The 20,335-nt window shown below is 39.7% G+C and overlaps 1 protein-coding gene across 1 annotated transcript; it reads right to left on the bottom strand.

The window, feature by feature from the left end:
- Window positions 1–10,684: 10,684 nt before the first annotated feature.
- Window positions 10,685–18,882, bottom strand: LOC139721654 (major facilitator superfamily domain-containing protein 6-like). Its single transcript, XM_071632982.1, has 7 exons — window positions 18,018–18,882; window positions 15,136–15,346; window positions 14,229–14,388; window positions 13,242–13,389; window positions 12,299–12,502; window positions 11,530–11,762; window positions 10,685–10,774 (listed from the first exon to the last, which is right to left on the bottom strand). The coding sequence occupies exons 1-7, from the start codon at window positions 18,880–18,882 to the stop codon at window positions 10,685–10,687; spliced, it is 1,911 nt and encodes a 636-aa protein (XP_071489083.1).
- Between the last annotated feature and the right edge of the window lie 1,453 nt (window positions 18,883–20,335).

Below are 20,335 nucleotides of genomic sequence, written 5' to 3'. Positions count from 1 at the left end.
GATTTATTTCCATAAAAGCCTTATAAATAGCGATTCGCGTTTTACATCATTACCATCATAATGATGGTGGTTATGGTAATTATGCTGAAAATGATTATGACCAGAATGATCATTACTGTCATCATCACTATACTCTCATTATCAGTCAGTGACCATAAAGTCATTTCTCAGTTAACTCAAGATATGAGTGCCGAACGTGCCGCCAACTAACGAACGCGACTAAATGGAAGTAAGATGATCACGGTAAAGAAAACATATTTTCGATGGCTACAATCTCTTGTTATGAGCAAATCTGTACCTCAGTTCCTCCATACCAATGAAAGAAAGAATTTCATGTATATTAGACACGCTTGCTTACCTTACTACACTTAACCTGAAGTCATGTGACTATGTCAAAATGTCATATTGTTTGGGATCATTTTTCTGGAGAATGTTTCCTGCACCCCTTATTTCCTCTCATCTCATCTTCTTTGCCACAGAGCGGCAAACCCAGCCGAAGCAGTAAAAGGTCCGCCGGCGAGCAGTGGTACGACAACCCCAGCTTCTCCCAAGCCTATGTGGTGACTGGTGGCGAGTTTCGCCATGAACGGTCTACACCCTGAGTGTTTCCGAGATTACGAGCGAGTACCCCCAGGAACCTAAGTTCCATGTTGTCCATGTTGAAATTCATAATGGGATAAGGGACGTAATTCTGAAGGTATTGGGTTCATGGTAAAATAGAATGGTGACTCCTTCAGGAATGTCACGATGGGTTTTATCATTATTTCACCTTTAAACATTATCGGATACAATATCATACATGCTTAAGTGGTCTTCCAGGGCTTCTTCCGTATGCTTAAAGGAATAACTTGTGCGTATAATGATATTGATAGTTGGATATGTAATCGTGCGGGGACAGTGTCGTCAAAGACATGAAGAAATTAAGGAGAAAGTTGTTATATCTCTTAAAAAGTATATTAAAGGGGATGGCTAGTAACTGATCAGTGAGAATCAGTGGGAATGCTGGGTGATTGTTCCAATCCTTGTGGGAATAATTTAAGAGTATTATTGTGTGAAAATTATTTGCTTCAGAATGGTCTCATATTCAAGTAATGTGCAGTTCAGTGTTTCAAGGTTAGCATGCCTGTACAGTGACGGGGCCGATCTATAACGGGCGTTAAAGGGGATGATTAGTAATGGATCAGTGGGAATGCTTGGGGATGATTGTTCCAATCCTTGTGGGATTCATTTAAGAGTACCTTGTAGGCCTATATCTATTGTTGTATTTGCTTCAGAATGGTCTCATATTCGAGCAATGTGCAGTTCAATGTTTCCAGGTTAGCGTGCCTGTATCGTGTCGGGGGGATCGTATACGGGCCGTTAACGATCGCCTCGTCACTGTACAGGCATGCTAACCTGGAAACATTATACTGCACATTATCGGTAGCCATCCCCTTTAACGATCGCCCCGTCTCCAAAGACCTAATAAACAAGTCTCCTTTACATTGAGTGAATGCTATTGTAGTTTCCCTCAATGATATTTCTGAAGGTACGAATTGATTTACTCCGGCTAAACTTGGATGTCCTCATTCCCTTTTTTCATGGAAGAGTAAAAACTTTGTTAATCTTCGAGATGAACAAATTATGTTAAAGAAAAAAATCCTGTTGCCGTTATAGTGGCCAGCGAAATACCAAGCATTCATCCTCGAACCATAGGTTAATTCAAAATTTTCTTGAAACATTAAGTATGTCAAATTTGGCTGATTTTTTTTTCCAACAAGATTCATCACAGTTGTGATTAGTCGCAATCAATATCATTACTTTTATTCAAGTACATTATAGTTTCGTCTTTATACTGGTATTTTCCTGCTTATTCTTCATGAATTTGCTGATATGTCGGCATATCAAATTAGTCGCTAAAAAGATGTTCTACTTTTTTGTTATGTTTTTCCTGAAGGTTTTGTGTGTGTGTGTGTGTGAGCAAGTCACTCACCATTTTGTAGCCTTGATAATGGGTAGACAATTATCTTGGGAAAATATCTCAAAAGCAATGTATTAAGAAATGATGAGACAGCAGCGACAGCTTAAACGGGGAAGAAAATTCGTTCATGCTCACTAGTTGGCAAGAAATACGTTTCCTTTTAGTGCGACCATATCATAACTAAAGTCATCACATTCACTGAAAGAAACGGTCCGGCCGAGACGGAAATTCCTTTTTATGCCTCCGCTACGAAGTGTCACCGGATGCATCGTGTTTTCGGGTTGTCCGTCCGTTCGTCGTTCTGCCCGCCTTTCCATCCGCCCTTCTGTCCGTCCGCCCGTAATCGATTTTGTGGAAGACGTAAATTAAGAACTGTTTAAGACATCCAAGAAACTTTGCATATGACGGACAAAGCTGCGCTTACCAAGTTGTGGAAGCACAGGGTTAAAATTCAAGGTCAAATTGTAAACTATCTTCTTCTTCCCTATCTGCAATGCCTGACAGTAGCAATTTTCATGAAACTTGGTGTATAACTGTATTACCAAATACAAATTACCTATGGAAAGTTTTAGACCATGGAGTCAAAGGTCAAATGTAAATCCTAAAATTTTCCTTTTTCCTCCATATCGCTGAAATGCGAAAAGTTTCTTCGTGAAACTTAGCATATAATTAGAACATGTTGCCTGGCACTGATTCTCTTGGAAAGCTTAGGGTCATGAGGTCAAAGTTTACCATGATAAGATTACACAATTCAATGCTGAAATTATATTATCCACGCCTTTGAAATTTCTTAAATTATACTTTCTTAAAGTTGGTTCTGTATGGAATTTCACTATTCCATATTATGAAATAGCTCAAAGTATTTTACGAAAAATATGTGTATACATATTACCAGATTGTAATTATTTTCTAATCATATAAAACTGTTGTCTCACATTGGTAAGCTGTACTGCAGACCTGTTGGGAGAATAGCGGGATATAGTTGAGGCATACCAGTTTCCACAACAACATTTCTATTATTTGTTTAATGTGTATGCGTGTGTGTGGGGGGAGGGGGGGGGGGTCCACCGGCCAAGGAGGTGTGGGATGGAATCAAGGAGGGGCCCGTCTGACTGCACCTTATGGGTTCCAGAGGCAAGACGAGATTTGAACTGTTTCCATTTGTTGGATTAGAATAGATCCAACCCTTGATACTATTATGTTATTTATGTGATGCCTTTGTCTCCCCTATGAAACGATGCGTATGTAGGTGATTATGAAACAATCGATATGCAATAGAAATGCGTTAATATCATCGTGTTTTATAAGATACACGACTTGCCCCATTTATTTTGTTATCTTGATGTATGTGATGGTAAGTGTCAGGCCCGTAACTATGGGTGGAGGGTTCAGGGGGTTCGAACGAATCCCCCCCCCCCCCCCCCTCCGCCAGCGAGCAGGTTCCGCTTGAACACAAAAAGTGTAAACTTCTTCCCTAAGCTCCAAATACGACAGAAGAATGATTTTTAAAGATAAAAAATAACAACAACCAGAATAAAACAAAAACAAAAACGAAAAGTCAGCATGACCCAAACTCGACTAACGTCTCTTGTGCTTCTCCATATTCACTACCACAAGGTAATCAACCTGGAAGAGGTGGTTGATATCTTCAGCAACACAAATCCAAGAAGGATGATGCTGAACTTGCCCCCTGTAACAAATACTATAGTCAATTATTTAAAGACCAATTTATGAACAACAAAGGCACCTTTCTTAACCGAAAACGCAAAATTATGATATCTACACACTAATATTTACTTGTGAGTAAATCTAGTGTATAGATGGTAGCCTTGCGTCCTCGAGTGTGACCCCTGAAACATACCTTTAGTAAACCTTACATTTTCCCTTTCTTCTATGCTTTTTAGCCGTATAAGAATAATTTTATTGCTCGAACAATGCGATCACTTTTAATGAATACATTTCAGATACATTTCGGTGGCTCGCTAGCTTTGCCCGTACATACATAGTATTTACTGAACAGTTTTCATAAGTTATGATGATAGTCCTTCACAGTGATGTTTGTTTTACCCCCTCCAAGACCCTCGCCAAGGGTCTCACACCGTCACATAATGTACCCCGTACGTTGAAATCGTTGTCCTTCACATTTTGCCATGTTTAATTCCTTTGAAATTTGCCTTTAAATGCTCTATAAACGCGACTTTTGTACTCTGTTTTTACAAAAAGTCCCTACCGTGGGAGGAGTGTATTCATCCTCCCCCTGCTCGGTGCCGGTCGCTTCGCTCCCTCGCCGAGGATCTCACACCGTCACATCAAAATGTACCCCCCCCCCGTATGTTATAATCATAGTCCTTCGCACAATTTTTTTAACCTAAATTTAATTGTTTCGGGTTGTCCGTGCGTCCGTCCGTCCTTTCGTCCGTCCTTCCGTCCGTCCGTCCGTAATCAATTTTGTGGACAGCGTATCTAAAAAACTGGCGGAGGTATGCTAATGAAACTTGGCTTGTATATGTATGAGTGGGCGAAGTTCTGTCTTCCAACTTTTGGGCGCACATACTCAAGGTCAAGGTCAAGAGGTCAAGGTCAAATGCTCAAAATTTCACTATTTCCCTTATATCTATGCAATGCCTGGAGGTATTTTCTTGAAACTTGGTGTATACATGAACTACCAAATTACAATTCCCCAGAGAGAGCTTTGGGTCATGAGGTCAAAGGTCACGGGTCAAAGGTCAAGTGAAGATGTTAAAATTTCACTTTTTTCTCCATGTCTCACAAATATTTCTAGGTATCTTCATGGAACTTAGTATATGCATGTACTGACCGGCAGCGATCATGTAGGGAATTTAGGGGTCATGGGTCAAAGGTCAGGGGGTGAAAGGTCAAGGTCAACTCATCAAAATATCATTATTCTCTCTTATCTATTAAATGCCTGCAGGATTTTTTCTTGAAAATTAGTGTATGCACATATTACCCAATACAGATTCTTTTGCCAGTTTCTTGTCTAAAGGTCAAAAGGTCAAAGGTCCGGTGAAAGTGCTAAATTTCACTTCTTCTTTAAACTTATAAAAAGGTCAAAAGTTGGGTACAAATCCTCAAATCCCCAAATACCTGTACTCTAACACAGTATAGCCATTCATCCAAATAAGCCTAGTTCATTTGTGACAAACCTGTCATTTTGATATTTTGCCAGTTATGTGAAGCTGTCATCACACATTCTCAAGACATTGTGCTATTCGGAGAACCATGCATAATGGCGGAGGCATACCAGTCGCCATAGCGACATTTCTAGTTTTACCTAAATTTAGTTTCCTGGAAATGTACTTGTAAAGGCTCTATAAAGGCGACTTTTGTACTCTATTTCTAGAAGAAGTCCCTACCGTGGGGAGGGGGTTTCCCTCCTCCCACCCCCCCCCACCCCCACTCGATCGCTTCGCTCCCTCGCCGAGGATCTTACACCGTCTCACAAAATTAGTAACCCCGCATGTTACAATCATAGTCCTCCGCACTAAATTTTTCCCACTATGTGTAATTTCCTAGAAATTTGTTTTTAAATGCTCTACAAATGCGACTTTGTACTCTTGCTTTTACAAAAAGTCCCTTCCGTGGTACCCCAGCTCGGTCGCTTCGCTCCCTCGCCGAGGATTTCACACCCTCACATATACAGTGCCCCCGTCAAGATTTTGCCCCATCAAAACCAAGTGTTCCGACGCACATGTATAAGAACAATTCAGTATGATTATAGGCATGAAGATGATCACTGATATATGACATATTGTGTCAAACCGAACTACTGAAGGTGAAGAATTGATTGCTTTTACATTTGAAAATATACCTCTCCCAGAGTGAGACCCTATCCCGCTTGGTTGCTTAACTCCCTAAGAAAGGTCCACTATTTCCAATTGTGAACCCCCCCCCCCCCTCCCCCATAAAAATCCTAGTTACGGGCCTGAGTGTTCACAAAAAGTGTACTCATTTGTTCGATTTCGTGCATTCATTACATGGCATAAGGTGGTATATCCGTAAAATATATTTTACATTAATTGGTCTTCATAATTACTGGTCTGTGATTGAATGCAAGCACATGACGAATGCAGCGAGGATCAAAATCTTTATATTACATGCATTACCTATAGCAGGGCTCGACACTAACCTTTTTGTCTGTTGACCACTTTTGAGCCACTAGCCTCTTTTAATCTGAAATTCTAAAACAAGCTTGAAAAAAGATATGTAGTAGCCCAAAACTAAGGCAAACGTTACATCCGTTTTGAATCTTTGTCACCCGATAGGGCTACCAAAGGATGAATTTAGTCGCCCGCCACCGATCTTTAGCGGCACCAGGCCACCGCTAATATCGAGCCCTGCTTACAGTGACATCACGTCATGTAATATAATTATAAAATCTGAAGGCAGCGGACGGGGTTAGAATGGAATGTTATTTATCTGGACCGCACTAATTAATAAAAAGATTGTACTGTCTTGTCTATTTCTTTGATATAGGACTTGGTAATAGTCCTTAATTAATTGTATTTTTCCCTTTAGGCGTTTTTATAACGTCTGCAATTTGCTTTCGGAAAATATAACCTCTTGGGAAAATATAATCTTGTAAAGTCAATATCTGTCTCATGTATCCTAAATAATCATTGTGTATCATTATCCAATATATCCAAAATGTACATTTATGCATATTTTACAACGAATATTCTCTAATATAGATATATTGCTGTGTGTGTAATGTGTTCGGAAAAGTAATCTCTAGAGGAAAATAATATTTTAACTCCCGCGGGGATGTCAGAATAACGTTATACATTATCACACATCTAAAAAGGCAGTATCTGTATATCATGTTGTATCAGTTGAAACATATAATTTCCACATTCTTATATCTTTTGTAGCCCCAAAATACATTCATGGTTATAATATTATTAAATTGTATGATATTTGCGCGTGTTATGTTTTCTGCGGGAACGTCGAGTGTTATACCACACCTCTGAAAGGCAATATCAGCATATGATGTATCCTATATAACGTATCATTTCTATATTTTTATATAATAATGGCCAAAGTCGTGCATATCAAACCAATGTAAGTCTTGTACATTATATTTTAATGTGTATACGCTTTCGGGAAAATATAATCTCTGGGGGGAAATAAAACTCCCCCCGAAATATCAGGTGTTTCATATCAAATCTCTGAAAAGAAAATATCTGTAAAATGTATTCCATAAAACGTATCATTCATATATTCTAATACTTTTAAGGCCAATATATTAATTCATGCATTATATATTTGCATTCTATTGTGCTTGTTTCCGTGTTCATCTATAACTATAAGTATACACATTTGAGTGTGTCTGGGTGATGGTTATCAGGCTGAAACAGGGGTGATTGTCAGTGTATGACAACGGTAATACAGAACAAAAATGCAAACGTAGACATGGTAGATTGACTAGCTCTGCGATGGACCGAAAGCAGTATGACAGACATGCAGACAAACAGAGATAAGTACACAGACAAACTAAAAAGCACATACGCGTTTACACTTACAATACTATGTGTACATTATGTACATGCATGTATACACACGAACGCACACGAGCTCACGAACAAGAAGTCATGCACTGACATCACTGCAGTTTATTAAGACGAACTGTGAATAGAGTTACATGAAAACTGCGTACTTGGAATATAAAAATTACTTCATCTTCCTTTATAGTAACCCTGCCCAACTCGCAATATCTACCTGATATTGGTAGATTATGAATAATCTTATCAGGATGAGTATAGAAATCATACCGGTAGATAAAAAAGGGAATACACAGTGACCCATACGGCATCAATCTGTAGAATGTATAACACAAATCCAGGCTAATAAATTCGTGCACAGTGATACAATGTATCAATCGAAATTCCCCTGAATAAGAAAAAAGCACCTTATGAAACCAATAACATTGAGCACGTTAAGAGGTAAGCCTACTCAATTTGAATCAAGATATCATACATTCTCTTCGTTATTTTATAGAGTACGCATAAAGCACGGCTATCGTCTGACCCTTCAAGCATTCATGCGGACACATACTTCGCATTACACACCCAACACCCCATTAGTACGTAATGAAGTGATAGATTCTTGTATAATTTCTTATGAAATTAGAATTTCTTATAAATTTCCATAGATCATCATAACATTTTCTTTTTTTTTTCTTTTCAGGTTTATCTGAGGAACTTTATAAAATAACCTAAACGTTTTCCAATTATACCAACATTTATAGTAACCAAATCGAAAGAGAAACTTTAAAAAGGAAATTGGTTTAATTGCTTGCTGTACACGTACAAATCAAATGACTCAATTTGTGAGGAGGGCTCTTGTAAGAATTATGGGTAATCGGAAACCAACCTGATAGAACAGTGTTTTTGAGAGTTCACACGAACACACCATCGTATTTTAATGTAGTCTGTTTTGTATTTTAACTGAATGAGAAGGTGGGACTTTGTCATAGTTAGACACTTGTCATTTCTACTGTTTGCAGCAAATCTTTCTAAGATGTTAGAACCCTTTTGGGAGAAGTTATTATAAACGGCAACAAAGGAGGATCATTTGATAAAGAGAGGAAGAAATACCTACCAATATTCACATTATGCATCATTTATCTGACTTCGATTCTCGCCATCCCTCATAGATGTAGCATGTCTCATTTCTTAACATGATTATGAAAATTATGAAACCAGTCTATTCATCAACATACACGATTCAAAGTAAATGAAAGGAACAACTTGTTTACGGCAAGATCTGATAGGATATTGCAGCTTTAGTTACAGGCAATCTATGCGTTGTAAAAAAAAAAAATGCGTTATTTACTGGCATTGGAGATCATTGTTGATGTTCATAACAGCGATTAAGAAGCCATTAATATTATAACATGCCTAGGTAATTATGATATACAGATATAATCAGAGTACTACCCCATGTGGTTTAAATATTTCCCTAACCACAAATACATATGAAAAGTAAAACAAAAAGGGGTCATCCATATTACAGGAAAATTAAACGCAAAATAATCTCATCATAAATTTGGATTGAGAGAATAATAATTATCTGTACACTTCAGCGAAGTTTGACGAAAATCGGACAATTCATTCGACAGTTATGATTTTTATCGACTTGAAAGTGGTTACTATGTTAAAAGTAATAATTCCCCTGCACTTTTGAAAGATATAGATTGAAGGCGCTTTCATTATACTAGGAAATTGAAAATATGTTGAATCTTCTTTACATTTCTTTGTATTTGTATATGCATGGGTCATAAATTTTGAAGTCGTCTCATCCAGCGACAGCAGCACTGAAATTTTAAAGACGCGTAAGTTTTGAACGGATTGTCCAAATTTCTTCAAACTTCACTATTGATATGTTCTAATGATATTGCTTAATTCACTCAGCCGATATAATATTTGGGATTCACACCCTTTCAAGATAAAACGTAGGCAATTGTATCTTCTATAGTAAGCAACTATTTGAATAAGTAAACGATAGTGCTTATAGGCTTAGGCCTATATAGTCTGCATTATAGCCAGAAGAGGGAGGATTTCACGTCTATTGTTCATAGATTCAGGTTGTGCCATAATGACCGCGATTGTATATAATGCTTATTACAGTTGACGGTACGGTATACATACGTAAACCTCACGACTTAAGACTCAATGTCCCTTCATGAAGTTAAAAAGTAACAGTGTATCTTCAAGTATTGATCAATAATTTGTTGTCGGACATGAAAAAAAGGTCCCCTGTACCCTGCAGAGACCGGATGGCTCGCTATAGAATAGACACTCTCTGGTTTCTCCACACAGGGCAGAGAGTAACACCGAACCTTACAATATTCAAGAGTACTGATGGTTCCTAGTAGGATATTACCTTGAAATATTAGTACCGGTATACCTTCTTTTCTTCTTCTTTTTTCTTCGAGATGTCTCGTTTCTAGAATGCAGCGATGGTAAGGAAAGAAATCGGTGGTAACGTCCTAAAGCAGTCTGCATATTAATCATTCACCTGTGCAGCATGTCGGGCTAAATCAGTCCGGACTACGTCAGGCCGCAGGCGGTCGTAACAGAAACAAAGTTGATGGACAGACTGAGAGGAGTATGATAAACAAAATGTCCTCCGATCATCAAAGATACTTGTCCTCTCATATGCATAATGTACATGCAGAGCGTTTGGCAACACATGGATCATGTAGTTTTATTGCAACATGCAAGAGCTTGCTAACACTCCTTATTAAAGTTATTTCACTGTCCAGCACATTGTAAAGTATGCAGCAAGTACTTTATACTTTGGAGTATGATATCTATCAGCATAGTGCAGCATAGCACGGGTAACAAACTGCCAACTTAAACGTCAAAAGTGACTAACGTTTTCCCCCATTTCAATCAATGCCCTTTTTTCGGTGGTTCAAGAATGGAACACGTAACTCTGCTGTTACCGTCGGCAACCTACACTCTTAAAACATCCGGGTCAGAACTGACCCGGAACTGGGCCGGTTGGGGTCACACACCGTTCCGGGTCAGAAATGACAAGGAATGGGGTCAGATATGACCCATTCAGAGTCATTAATGGGTCAGGGTGACCCCATTCGGAGTCTTCATGACCAAATTCCAAGTCATTGCCGAGAAATTGGCAATGACAATCAAAAAAATTCACATGCGTCAGTCTTAGAAGGGTTAATGTGTTGTGTCTCGTCTACGGATCGTCCGTTTCCGTTTCTGACAGCAATGAATACTTAACAGGCTCCTGGCTTTTGGTGTTTTTCTTCCTCGTTTTCTCGTTTGCCTGCATTCATGGTGGTTGGAGAAAAAAATTGAGAAAAACAGTCGTTTAACAACAAGACAATAACGGCAGATAAATAAATTGTTGGAGCCTATAATTCTGAAACGATGATTCATTTGTAGTTTGGACCATACCTTGCATTGCTAGGAATGAGCATACAAAATCCTGGATCGGTAAAGAAATACGAGTGGTCATCGTAAAGCAGGGATAACTCTCCGTGAAGTATTTTCATCCTCCCAAGCGCATTCTGAATGAGCGTTCTCTGCATTTACTAACACTCTACTGAATCTTTATTTCATAGAGTCTTCGTGGTCGAAGGACTACTACGCAAAGGAGGCACATGGAATAATCCAAATCGGAGTTACATTCTGCTCATGAGCAGATAAAGATCAATGAAAACAAAAAACATAATGAGACACGGAGATGACACGAGAAATGTCATGGACTGCCCTTGAATGTTTTCTTTCATTTGTCTTTACATTGCCGGTAAAAGACCATTCGAAACATTCAAGGCCAGCTTGCTAAGATATATATTAGTAAGTTGGACTACGTAAGTGGTTTATATCTAGCTTCACTTTTTTTTTTCGATACTCAAAAATTCGGATCTGCGAACTGTTCTACGGTAGATTTCACTATATAAGCCAACATGACATGACACATGCAACAAATCTTAGCGAATAAACAGAATTGTACTTGATCATGCCAGGACGGTAATTCCTCATTCCATTAACCTTCCGAAGAAGAAGCGAACTCTTTACCTGATACACGATCAGCATCACGACAGCGATGATGAAAGATAAAAGAGCGCAGGAGAAGAAAGTCACGGGAGCGCCGTAGACGGAGACACACACGCCGGCAATCACGGCCCCAACGCCCTGGCCAAGGTAAAAGACGCCCGAAAGGCAGCCCAGCAGACTGGCAAGATTCTCGGGGTGCACTTCGGAGCTCATCCGCGGCACCACGACGTTCCACGTTAGCGCACGTGACATCCCTGAAAAAGAGCGAGAAAGTTTCATCGTCACCGGAAAAACTTGAAACCGGAAGAAAACTAATCCACAGGATACATCGTTTGTTATTCATGACTGAGTACTAATGTCAAAACACCAATACTGAGTTTTCTATGGATAAAGGTAAAGTCACATGTTTCCTCTGTATAGGACTATCATGTGACGATCATAGTCATTCCGAACATTATGTTAGCTTCATCAGACTTTTGCCATCCAGATACTACTAATACGTCTGAGGGAATTTTTTAGGTCCGTGATATGGCTGAAGTGTACAGTTTTTGTGGGATCCGTTATTTCATGTGATGGTTTCACCAAGGGCAAGTTGTGGATTATCGACATTAGATCGTTTTCTGTGAAAACATCAGAGGAGATCAGGTTGGCACTTCATGAAACATTTTTTGCTCCCAGTCAATCAGATGCAATGATTTCAGTAGCTTATAACAGTTTGTCAGAAGAAAAAAAGAAGTATCTGACATATTATAGCTTCATGAACTGCCCCCAGAACAACTACAAGACCCACCGTGTATGACCTCGAATGCTATAATCCCTGGAGGACGGGGGACAAGAGCGTAGGCAAGGAAGCAGATGAGGTAGCCAGCCGTCCCGGCGATCAGGAGGAACTCGTGGCCACGGTTCTTGATAAGGCCGCCCAGATGGAAGGCGAACGAGAGCTCTGAGATCCCGCTGATGATGCGAGACGCTTTGACCCAACGTTGTGGTGCACCTGCAACAAACGGAAGATGAAGATTCAATTTTAATGACGTCAACAATAAAGATGTAATATAACAAAGAGAGTTGGTAGTTTTGTTGTTGTTGTTGTGTAACAAACATAAAAGTAAATACGCTGCTTAATTCAGATATCATGAAAGAGATTTTTTATCAAAAATTGAATCTTAATTCCAATGTGGTGTTTTTATGTTTGTCTCCATCTGTTTTGTTCTTACTTACATCACGTAGTTACCATTTTAACACGTGGTCTTAATTGGGAGAGATATCTGATTAGTGATCGTATTCTTCTATCTATCTATTGAGACAAGTGGGTGTTCTGTAATCAATGGGTAAAATCATTTAGCTTTTGTCAACGGCCTTCTTGCTTCAGTAGGCCTATAATTGCAAGAGAAGCGAGCAGGAATCAGCACGCAAAATAAAGTCACTCAACCAACGAGACGAAAGTCTCGCTTACGGGTTCGACTCCCGTCGCTAGCGCGTGATCATGTCAGTGCTAGCAGCGCGAGAGTCTTTGAAGAGGCTACTAGCAATTAGGCAACTGTGGGAAATTGTACTTTGAGATTGTATTGAAATAATAACAATTAAAGATTTAACTGTGAACTCTACGCATAATTATGCCCAACGTATCTCTTTTTATAGATACTTTGAATTCCAGTCCTAAATCAGCAATATCTAACTTAATAGTAATACAATGAAAAAGAACAAGAGTTCGTTTCCTCAACCCTTCGCGCTACCTTGTGTGGAGAGATGGAAGGGCAAGAAGATGGTGATAGCGCCCTCATTTGCGGCGAGATACCACAGAACCATCACGATCAGCCCAGGGCGAGCCCTGCCGAAGACTCTTCGTAGGTTTAACAAATTCGTCTCGCTTGGATCTTTATGCTGCAAAAACAAACGGAAATTAAGATGGGATAGGAGAATGAGAGACGACAAGGATTGAGGGCAGAACTGTCCATGTATGGAAATTACAATCTAAACGATATAATAATGACGCCATAGAGTATATTAGTTTATTCGTTAAGTCATCTTTGTCCTTCTCAACTGTGTAGCTGTTGCATATTCATGATGGAAGTGGGGAGGGAAGGTCCAGCAGTTCTGCACAATGTTGTGTGAAACATGTCTAAATACTTCTATGATTTTGAGAGAGAAATGGTCCATTCATCCGTCTCTCTACATTTCCAGAAAATGTAAATTTGACGTAATATATCCATAATCGTTCTTCTCTCCGTAGTCTTGTTCGTAGTATCATATGCTTAGTTTCTTTCCTCCCTCTATATTTCTTTCTCACAACCTTTTGTAAAAACTCTCTAATTTTCTGGAAAAAAACACTCTCACATCTCTTTGAACTTCCCATTAGAACCCCGCCCCGCAAAAAATAAATAAATGAATAAATAAATAGATAAATAAATTAATAAATGAATGAATGAATAACTAAATAAATGAATAAATAAATAAGTAAATAAATATATAAATGAATAAATAAATAAATAAATAAATAAATAAATAAATAAATAAATAAATAAATAAATGAAATAAAAATCCAACAACAGCACCCACGATTTCGGTTTTCAAATCATTTTCAATCATATAATTACACATGCAACTAGGCCACAAAGGAAGCTCAGTCAGGCATCTCCTACACATATTACTTCTATTATTGTTGTTGTTGTCAGTTTACCCGTTGTTGCCTATGCACACTGTCCGGTGGTTGTGAAACTGACCGTAAATTTGATGCAGTAGGCCGAGAGGAGGGCTATCGCGCAGCTCGTTGTGCCGAGAAAGATGACGAAGGCTATCCGGTAGTCTTCGACCACGATGTCCACGGTGCAATGCGACCATTTCGTTGAGGACAAGTTGATGAACGTGGTCACGAGAATAATACTGGAGGAGATAGGAAATGTTATATTTCATTTATTCTTTCGTCTTGATCATGTTGATTAGGGGGGAAAAGACATGGCCAAGTAGGGCCTACGCAACATCATTATGTAATTTGCTTAAGAGAGAAAGGGAAACGGTCGAAAGCATGAAACTTGAAAGGTGCAGTAACCCGTTGAAATCAAACAATAGACTTCAGTTGTCTGTATGAATATGCGTGTATGTGTGCGTGTATGTGTGTATGTATGTGTGTGTATGTGTGAGTGTTGTATCATAGGGTATGTGAATTTGTTCTCAAAAACTGATGAGTATATAATAACTAACTAAATATATTTATATGTCTGTTTCATACATATTCAAATGAACGATTATTTCTTATGTCTTAGGTCTAATTATGTCCTAAATGAAATCCAGTAAAGAATACTGAAAATGAGTGTGTGTGTGTGTGTGTGTGTGTGTGCGATATTTGAATTCAAACAACGTCGTCAGAAAAGGAAGAATTCAGACACATGTCTATCATGTATGTGGTTTTGTATTATTATGAGGGAAGGGAGTCATTGCTTTCAGTAAAGATTTTTTTCACCATGTTAACATCTGTTTATTGTACTTCTTTGACGTAATAATGTTAGGTTTTCTATGTTTGTTCAAGTGCATTTCCACTTCCAAGTGGAACGCACATCAGTGAGTGCAATGTGAATTTTAAAAAAAAATACAGCGGGGGGGGGGGGGGGATATGATTTAAACACCACTCACTAGATGGCATATCCCGCGTTGCCAAAGGCGCGCTGCCACCCATACTCGCGACTCCGCCCAGGGCCTAAAGAGTGAACGGTAGCGGTGTCGGTCAACGACATCGTCGTGCACTGCATTACGTTGGCGACGGTGATGAGGGCGAAGACGGCGTAGAAAGAACCAATGAGGCTCTCATACTCGTACATCCAGCCCTGGAACGTCGCACTTGGACCTGAGGGGATAGATATAAGGGAGTTGTATTACATGTTACATAGTGACAACAAAGCTGACAGTGGTGGAGACATGGATATACTTTTTTTTTTTATTCTATTTTTTAGCTTCCTGAGGTTGGAAAGTGAAAAAAAGAATGAAGTTTTGATAGCAAAATGAGATGAGAACTGAGAAAAACCATTAACATCTTCATTCTGGAAAATTATTTTGAGACATTGAAAAAAATAGACGAGGTATGGAGCTAGTGTAGCTCTGTCGTATTATATATGTAGCAGCTGCGTTGTAGAAATGTATAGGCCCCACCCTATACATTATCATTATTATGAAAACGAAGCAAAGAGAAAAGGCAATGCAGGCATTATTTAAAGATCTATTACTTTGGTGTCTCTAAAAGATTTACGTATAGATAGCCCATCGGGAGAAAATGAAGAGTTGGTATGATTAAAGATCTACACTTGATTGATGATCGGTAAAAGACACGGGTATACTTCATAGGCCATTCATTAGTATCATGTCGACTGTACCTATACTCGTATTATCATTCCTATCATATTATTCGAGGCGACGGTGAAACGAAAGAGCATACAATACAGTAGGCCTACATCATTGCACAGTGTGAAATGTTGGTCTCAATTGTCAAATGCACTAGGGGAATAGCACTCAATGGGAAATTTTGCATTTTAATAAAAACAAAAGAACTGGAGGATCACATGCGTGGGGGGAATAATGGGAGAGGGTTCGTGTTGAATAATCATCAGAATTTCTCTTTCAATTGTCCTTTCCTGGAGTCACGAGTCATACTGGAGTTCGTTCCGCGAGGAAGGACTACGAAGTTGTTACGGTTTAACCAAGTATAAGTAGACACCACGGCCATCGTAGCTACGTCACGTCCTAGCAGACCAAACAGGGGATGTGGTAGTGACAGACTTGACTGAATTTGACACAGCTAAATTTGCTGTCCCACAATGTAAACGTTCGTTGTTTGAACTTCATTAAACGAATAGTTTGAAACGCCCCCAGTGCTTTGCGAGCTAGAATGCAAACATTATTAGGACACTTTAATCAGCTATTATCGTGAGTCACTGTATCAAGCATGTCATTTAGCAAACATCACAGATCTACACGAAAGCAAAGCACAACTGTCAAGCACTGATTCACCTCTCTTGGAATATGTGTAAAATGGCGCTAGAAGGTCACCATACATTGTAGGATTGTACAGTGACAGAACTAAAACAGTAATAGTCATCAGCTTTGGGCAGTAAATAGCTAGTTCATAGTACAATAGTACTCCTTATATTCGGCTTTATTAGACACACGGACAAACATACACACACAACTCAGTTAGGTTCTCACGTAAATTCACAATGCATGCCTAACTATTCGTTTTAAGTAGCCTACGCGTTACCTTTCCTCCATTAACCCTTTAGGGACCTGTTAAGCGATTGTTACATGGGCTTTGGTCAGTGCGTTTAAGTGCTATTGAGTTTTCCCATTTTAATTGGCACTCAGATTACCACAAAGGATTAAGTGCAGAGTTTGTGATAAGTTGAGTAGGAGTGGGCGGCACACAGTGACAATAATAATACCGAGGTGAACTGATTAGATTTCTTTAAGCATGGAGGTATTTCTTCGGTGTACTTCCATATACTTTAAGCAAGATACCGCGGGACCGTTGCGATGGCTTAATTTCCCCTCGGAAGGACTTAGACAATGAGGATAAACTGCCTTGCCTATATTGGAGGCACAAACCGCAATACATAGCCAACTACAGGACTTGAAAACGTGACCTCGTGATAGACAGACCGTACGGGTCTCATCCACTCAGCCACAGCAGTTCGTGATATACCACAAATCACATAAAATGTATCCTAACCATTAAAGGGAACCAAAACCAAAAGAGAAATGTGGATTGAGTAGGTGGATTAACAGTAGTAGAACACATCAGTGAAAGTATGAGGAAAATCGGACAATCGATGCAAAAGTTATGAATTCTTAAAGCTTTGGTATTGGAACCACTGGGTGAGGAGACTACTGGAATTCCTCCCTTCATGCGTGGACAACGATATAAAGGAAATATAAAGGAAATTCCGGGAAAAAAAAATTCATTTTTTTTTTCATGAAAAATACTCACTCCATCAACTTCATACTGACATATGCTAAGTGTGGTAATTATTCCCCTGCTTTCTGAAAGCGTGTAGCCAAGGACTCTTTCATTACGCTAGAAAAGTGAAAGCATGTTGAATTTTCTTTATATTTTCTTTATAATTTTTGTCCGCATATGATACCATAAACTCAAGTAGTCTCCATATCCAGAGGTTCCAACATCTAAACTTTGAATAATGATAACTAAAGTCTTTTGCATCGATATTGCCCGATTTTCCTCAGACTTTCACAGATGTGTTCTACTAATGTTGCTGCTTTCACTCAATCCACATTTCTCTTTGGGTTTTGGTTTCCTTTAAGGTTTTCTTCTGCCGTAAACAAAAACATGAGTAGACGCTGATTTTCGATAATAAAATCAAATATAGCCGCTTCATCTCATCAAGAAAAACAAAATATATTATAGAGATTAAATTTCACAGCAAAATGCAAATGAAGCCGCATCGCAATCACTAGCAATATGTATAACTCTATCGTCAAATTAACAATGCCCCTTTTAAAACGACTCTCACCTTGAACCGAGGTTCCGACGGGCACAGTGATGGAGCCCCAGAATTTTCCTCCAGGATAACACTTCTCCGCCCTCTCCGACCACAGCGTGCTGGTCACGTGGAGGACGTTCAGCCACGAGGGTCGCACGTCGTATCCTTTCGTCGTGACGTTGTCGGAAATCATGCACGTGTCGCTGGTCTGCCCGAAGTTCCGACTGTACCCGGACATGACGTAATGTGACGGATTCGACATCCACGACGTCGGCCGGCTCATCTTCGTCAGGTTCACCTTGGCAATCGATTGCTGCAGCTGCCTCGCCGCGAGCGCACACGATGCGAGCTTGGGTGCTGGGATAAAGTTTGTCATCAAGGAGAAGAAAACCCAGAGGCAGAGGGCAAACAGGAGCATCTCTTTGCGGCATTTGAATTTGTCGGCGATGTATCCAACCAGGGGCGTGGTGAAAAAAGATATGAGGCGGGGGAGTGCGAAGATGAATCCCAACTGGAGTGGGTTGAATCCTACTTGGAGTCCGTACACGGAGAGGTACAAACTCAAACACGCTTCGCCCCCTCTCATAAAGATGTAGAGGACTTTACAGTGCACCAGAGAATCGTCCATTTTCTGCGACAACTGTTGAAGGCACCCGTAACAGCCCGGTGCGTCCTCTTTGTCGTTGGCAGCAAACTTCTCGGAGTTGCTGTCTTCACCGTCGTCATCTTTTCTGGCGCCTTCTTCCTGCTCCTGCTCGAGCCTCTCCACGGTGTGAGAGTACGCGCTCAGGAGCCGTGCGCGCTGCTGAGTTTCTTCCGTCAGTAACAGGCATTCCGTCACGCTGGGTACCGAATCGACGGAGCCACTGTCCGTATTGCCACTTCCCAGGGTCATAGCACAGGGAGAATAACGGGATCTCCCGTCGTTCTCTTGAGGTGTATCACACTATGATGAGCTAAACCAACGCTGAAGGGCTTGTAGCTGTCGCCCGTGGCACTGACTGGTTCGTCACCTCTTCTGGCCATAGATGTACTATTGTTAGAAACAAAAGAATAAGGAACAATAAAGTTTATTCTAAATGATTCACTCTTTGGCAAGTCTAGCATAACTAGTAAGATCTGGACCATGATAAAATTAACTACCCTTTTTGAAGTGAATGTTATCTTCCAAAAGTGAAACAAAAGAACATGTAGACCTATGCAATATACTATGACCTCAATGCCTGCATTATGAAAATTCGGTTCATTGAATGTAATTTCCCATTGCTGAGAAAATGAATCTGAGTATTATTTTATAAACTTTCCGAAGTTAATATCAATTTCAACATTCGACAGGAGTCTTGAATTGACCATTGTGCATGGCAAACAATACGAAAGTTACATTTTGATTTGCCCACGTGTATTTACGTTGAGCCCGGTAAACTGCATTATATTATCCAAATAGCGAAAACAACTTAATGACGGTATGGCAAGCAAGAGGAACGCTATCGGCCATCGCAGAAGATTTCTAATCTTTTCCACACTTTCGTGTGGTACTTTACACACAAGGCCTAGTCATGCATGTATACCCTCTTCATACAATACAACGCTTTCATACAAAACACTTTTAACCAAATCAGAGTCAGGATGAAAAGCCGTATTATTCATGTGCGCTTTCTGACAGGGTCATCTGTGCTGACAGCTCCGTTGAATAAGTAAAGGCAGTGCCAATCCAGGCGGATGGCTCTCTAGAGCTATACAGTGCAGCCACACTGCTAAGTTCTTTCAGTTCAAACTGTACTTTACATTGCGAACGTTCCAGAAAGGCTTCTGATATTAATTCTGCTGACCGTGTAGGCCTACCCAGTATCCAACTGATCTTTACACAAATTCTACGTTTCATGAAAATACGGTGATCATAGGCCAAGGTTCAGTTTGCGTGTTCTTGTTCTTCTTTTCTCTTCGTCTTTTTCTTTTTCTTCTCCCTCCTTAATGGTTCCTTTCCTTTCCTTCTTCTTCTCCTTATCATTATTAACAATACGTAAGTTACTTACACTATCTACTATTATTTATTCGTAGCATATCATTATTATCCTTGCTATTAACATTATTATTATCACAATGGTTATCAATGCTGAATAATTACAGTACATTAACACATCATGTCTTACGGATTTCAGTATAGACTTTCTATAGTCAATCTCCCTATGGGTGCGAATTGTTTATGCTTGGTCCGGCATAAGGCATGTATGCCTCTTTGTTTCCAGCATTGTTTTTGTGTACTGTGAGGGTCGATGTGGTCTGCCGCTTTTTAGTGTGAGGCAATTTATAAACAAGCTCATCTCGATCCATGCTACATAATCGTATGT

This window comes from Diadema antillarum, unplaced genomic scaffold (assembly GCF_040938485.1).
Source record: "Diadema antillarum isolate AM-2024a unplaced genomic scaffold, OU_Dant_1.0 scf00000146, whole genome shotgun sequence".
NCBI classification, from domain to species: Eukaryota; Metazoa; Echinodermata; class Echinoidea; order Diadematoida; family Diadematidae; genus Diadema; species Diadema antillarum.
This window is presented reverse-complemented; position numbering and strand designations above follow the sequence as displayed.

Bases quoted from the DNA above. Each gene is read 5' to 3' on its own strand.
- LOC139721654 (XM_071632982.1), bottom strand. From the start codon at position 18,882: ATGACCCTGGGAAGTGGCAATACGGACAGTGGCTCCGTCGATTCGGTA. The intron at 15,347-18,017 runs GTGAGAGTCGTT...CTATCCCCTCAG, and splicing joins CGTCGGAACCTCGGTTCAAG to GTCCAAGTGCGACGTTCCAG. The intron at 13,390-14,228 runs GTCAGTTTCACA...TTGTTTTTGCAG, and splicing joins CCTACTGCATCAAATTTACG to CATAAAGATCCAAGCGAGAC.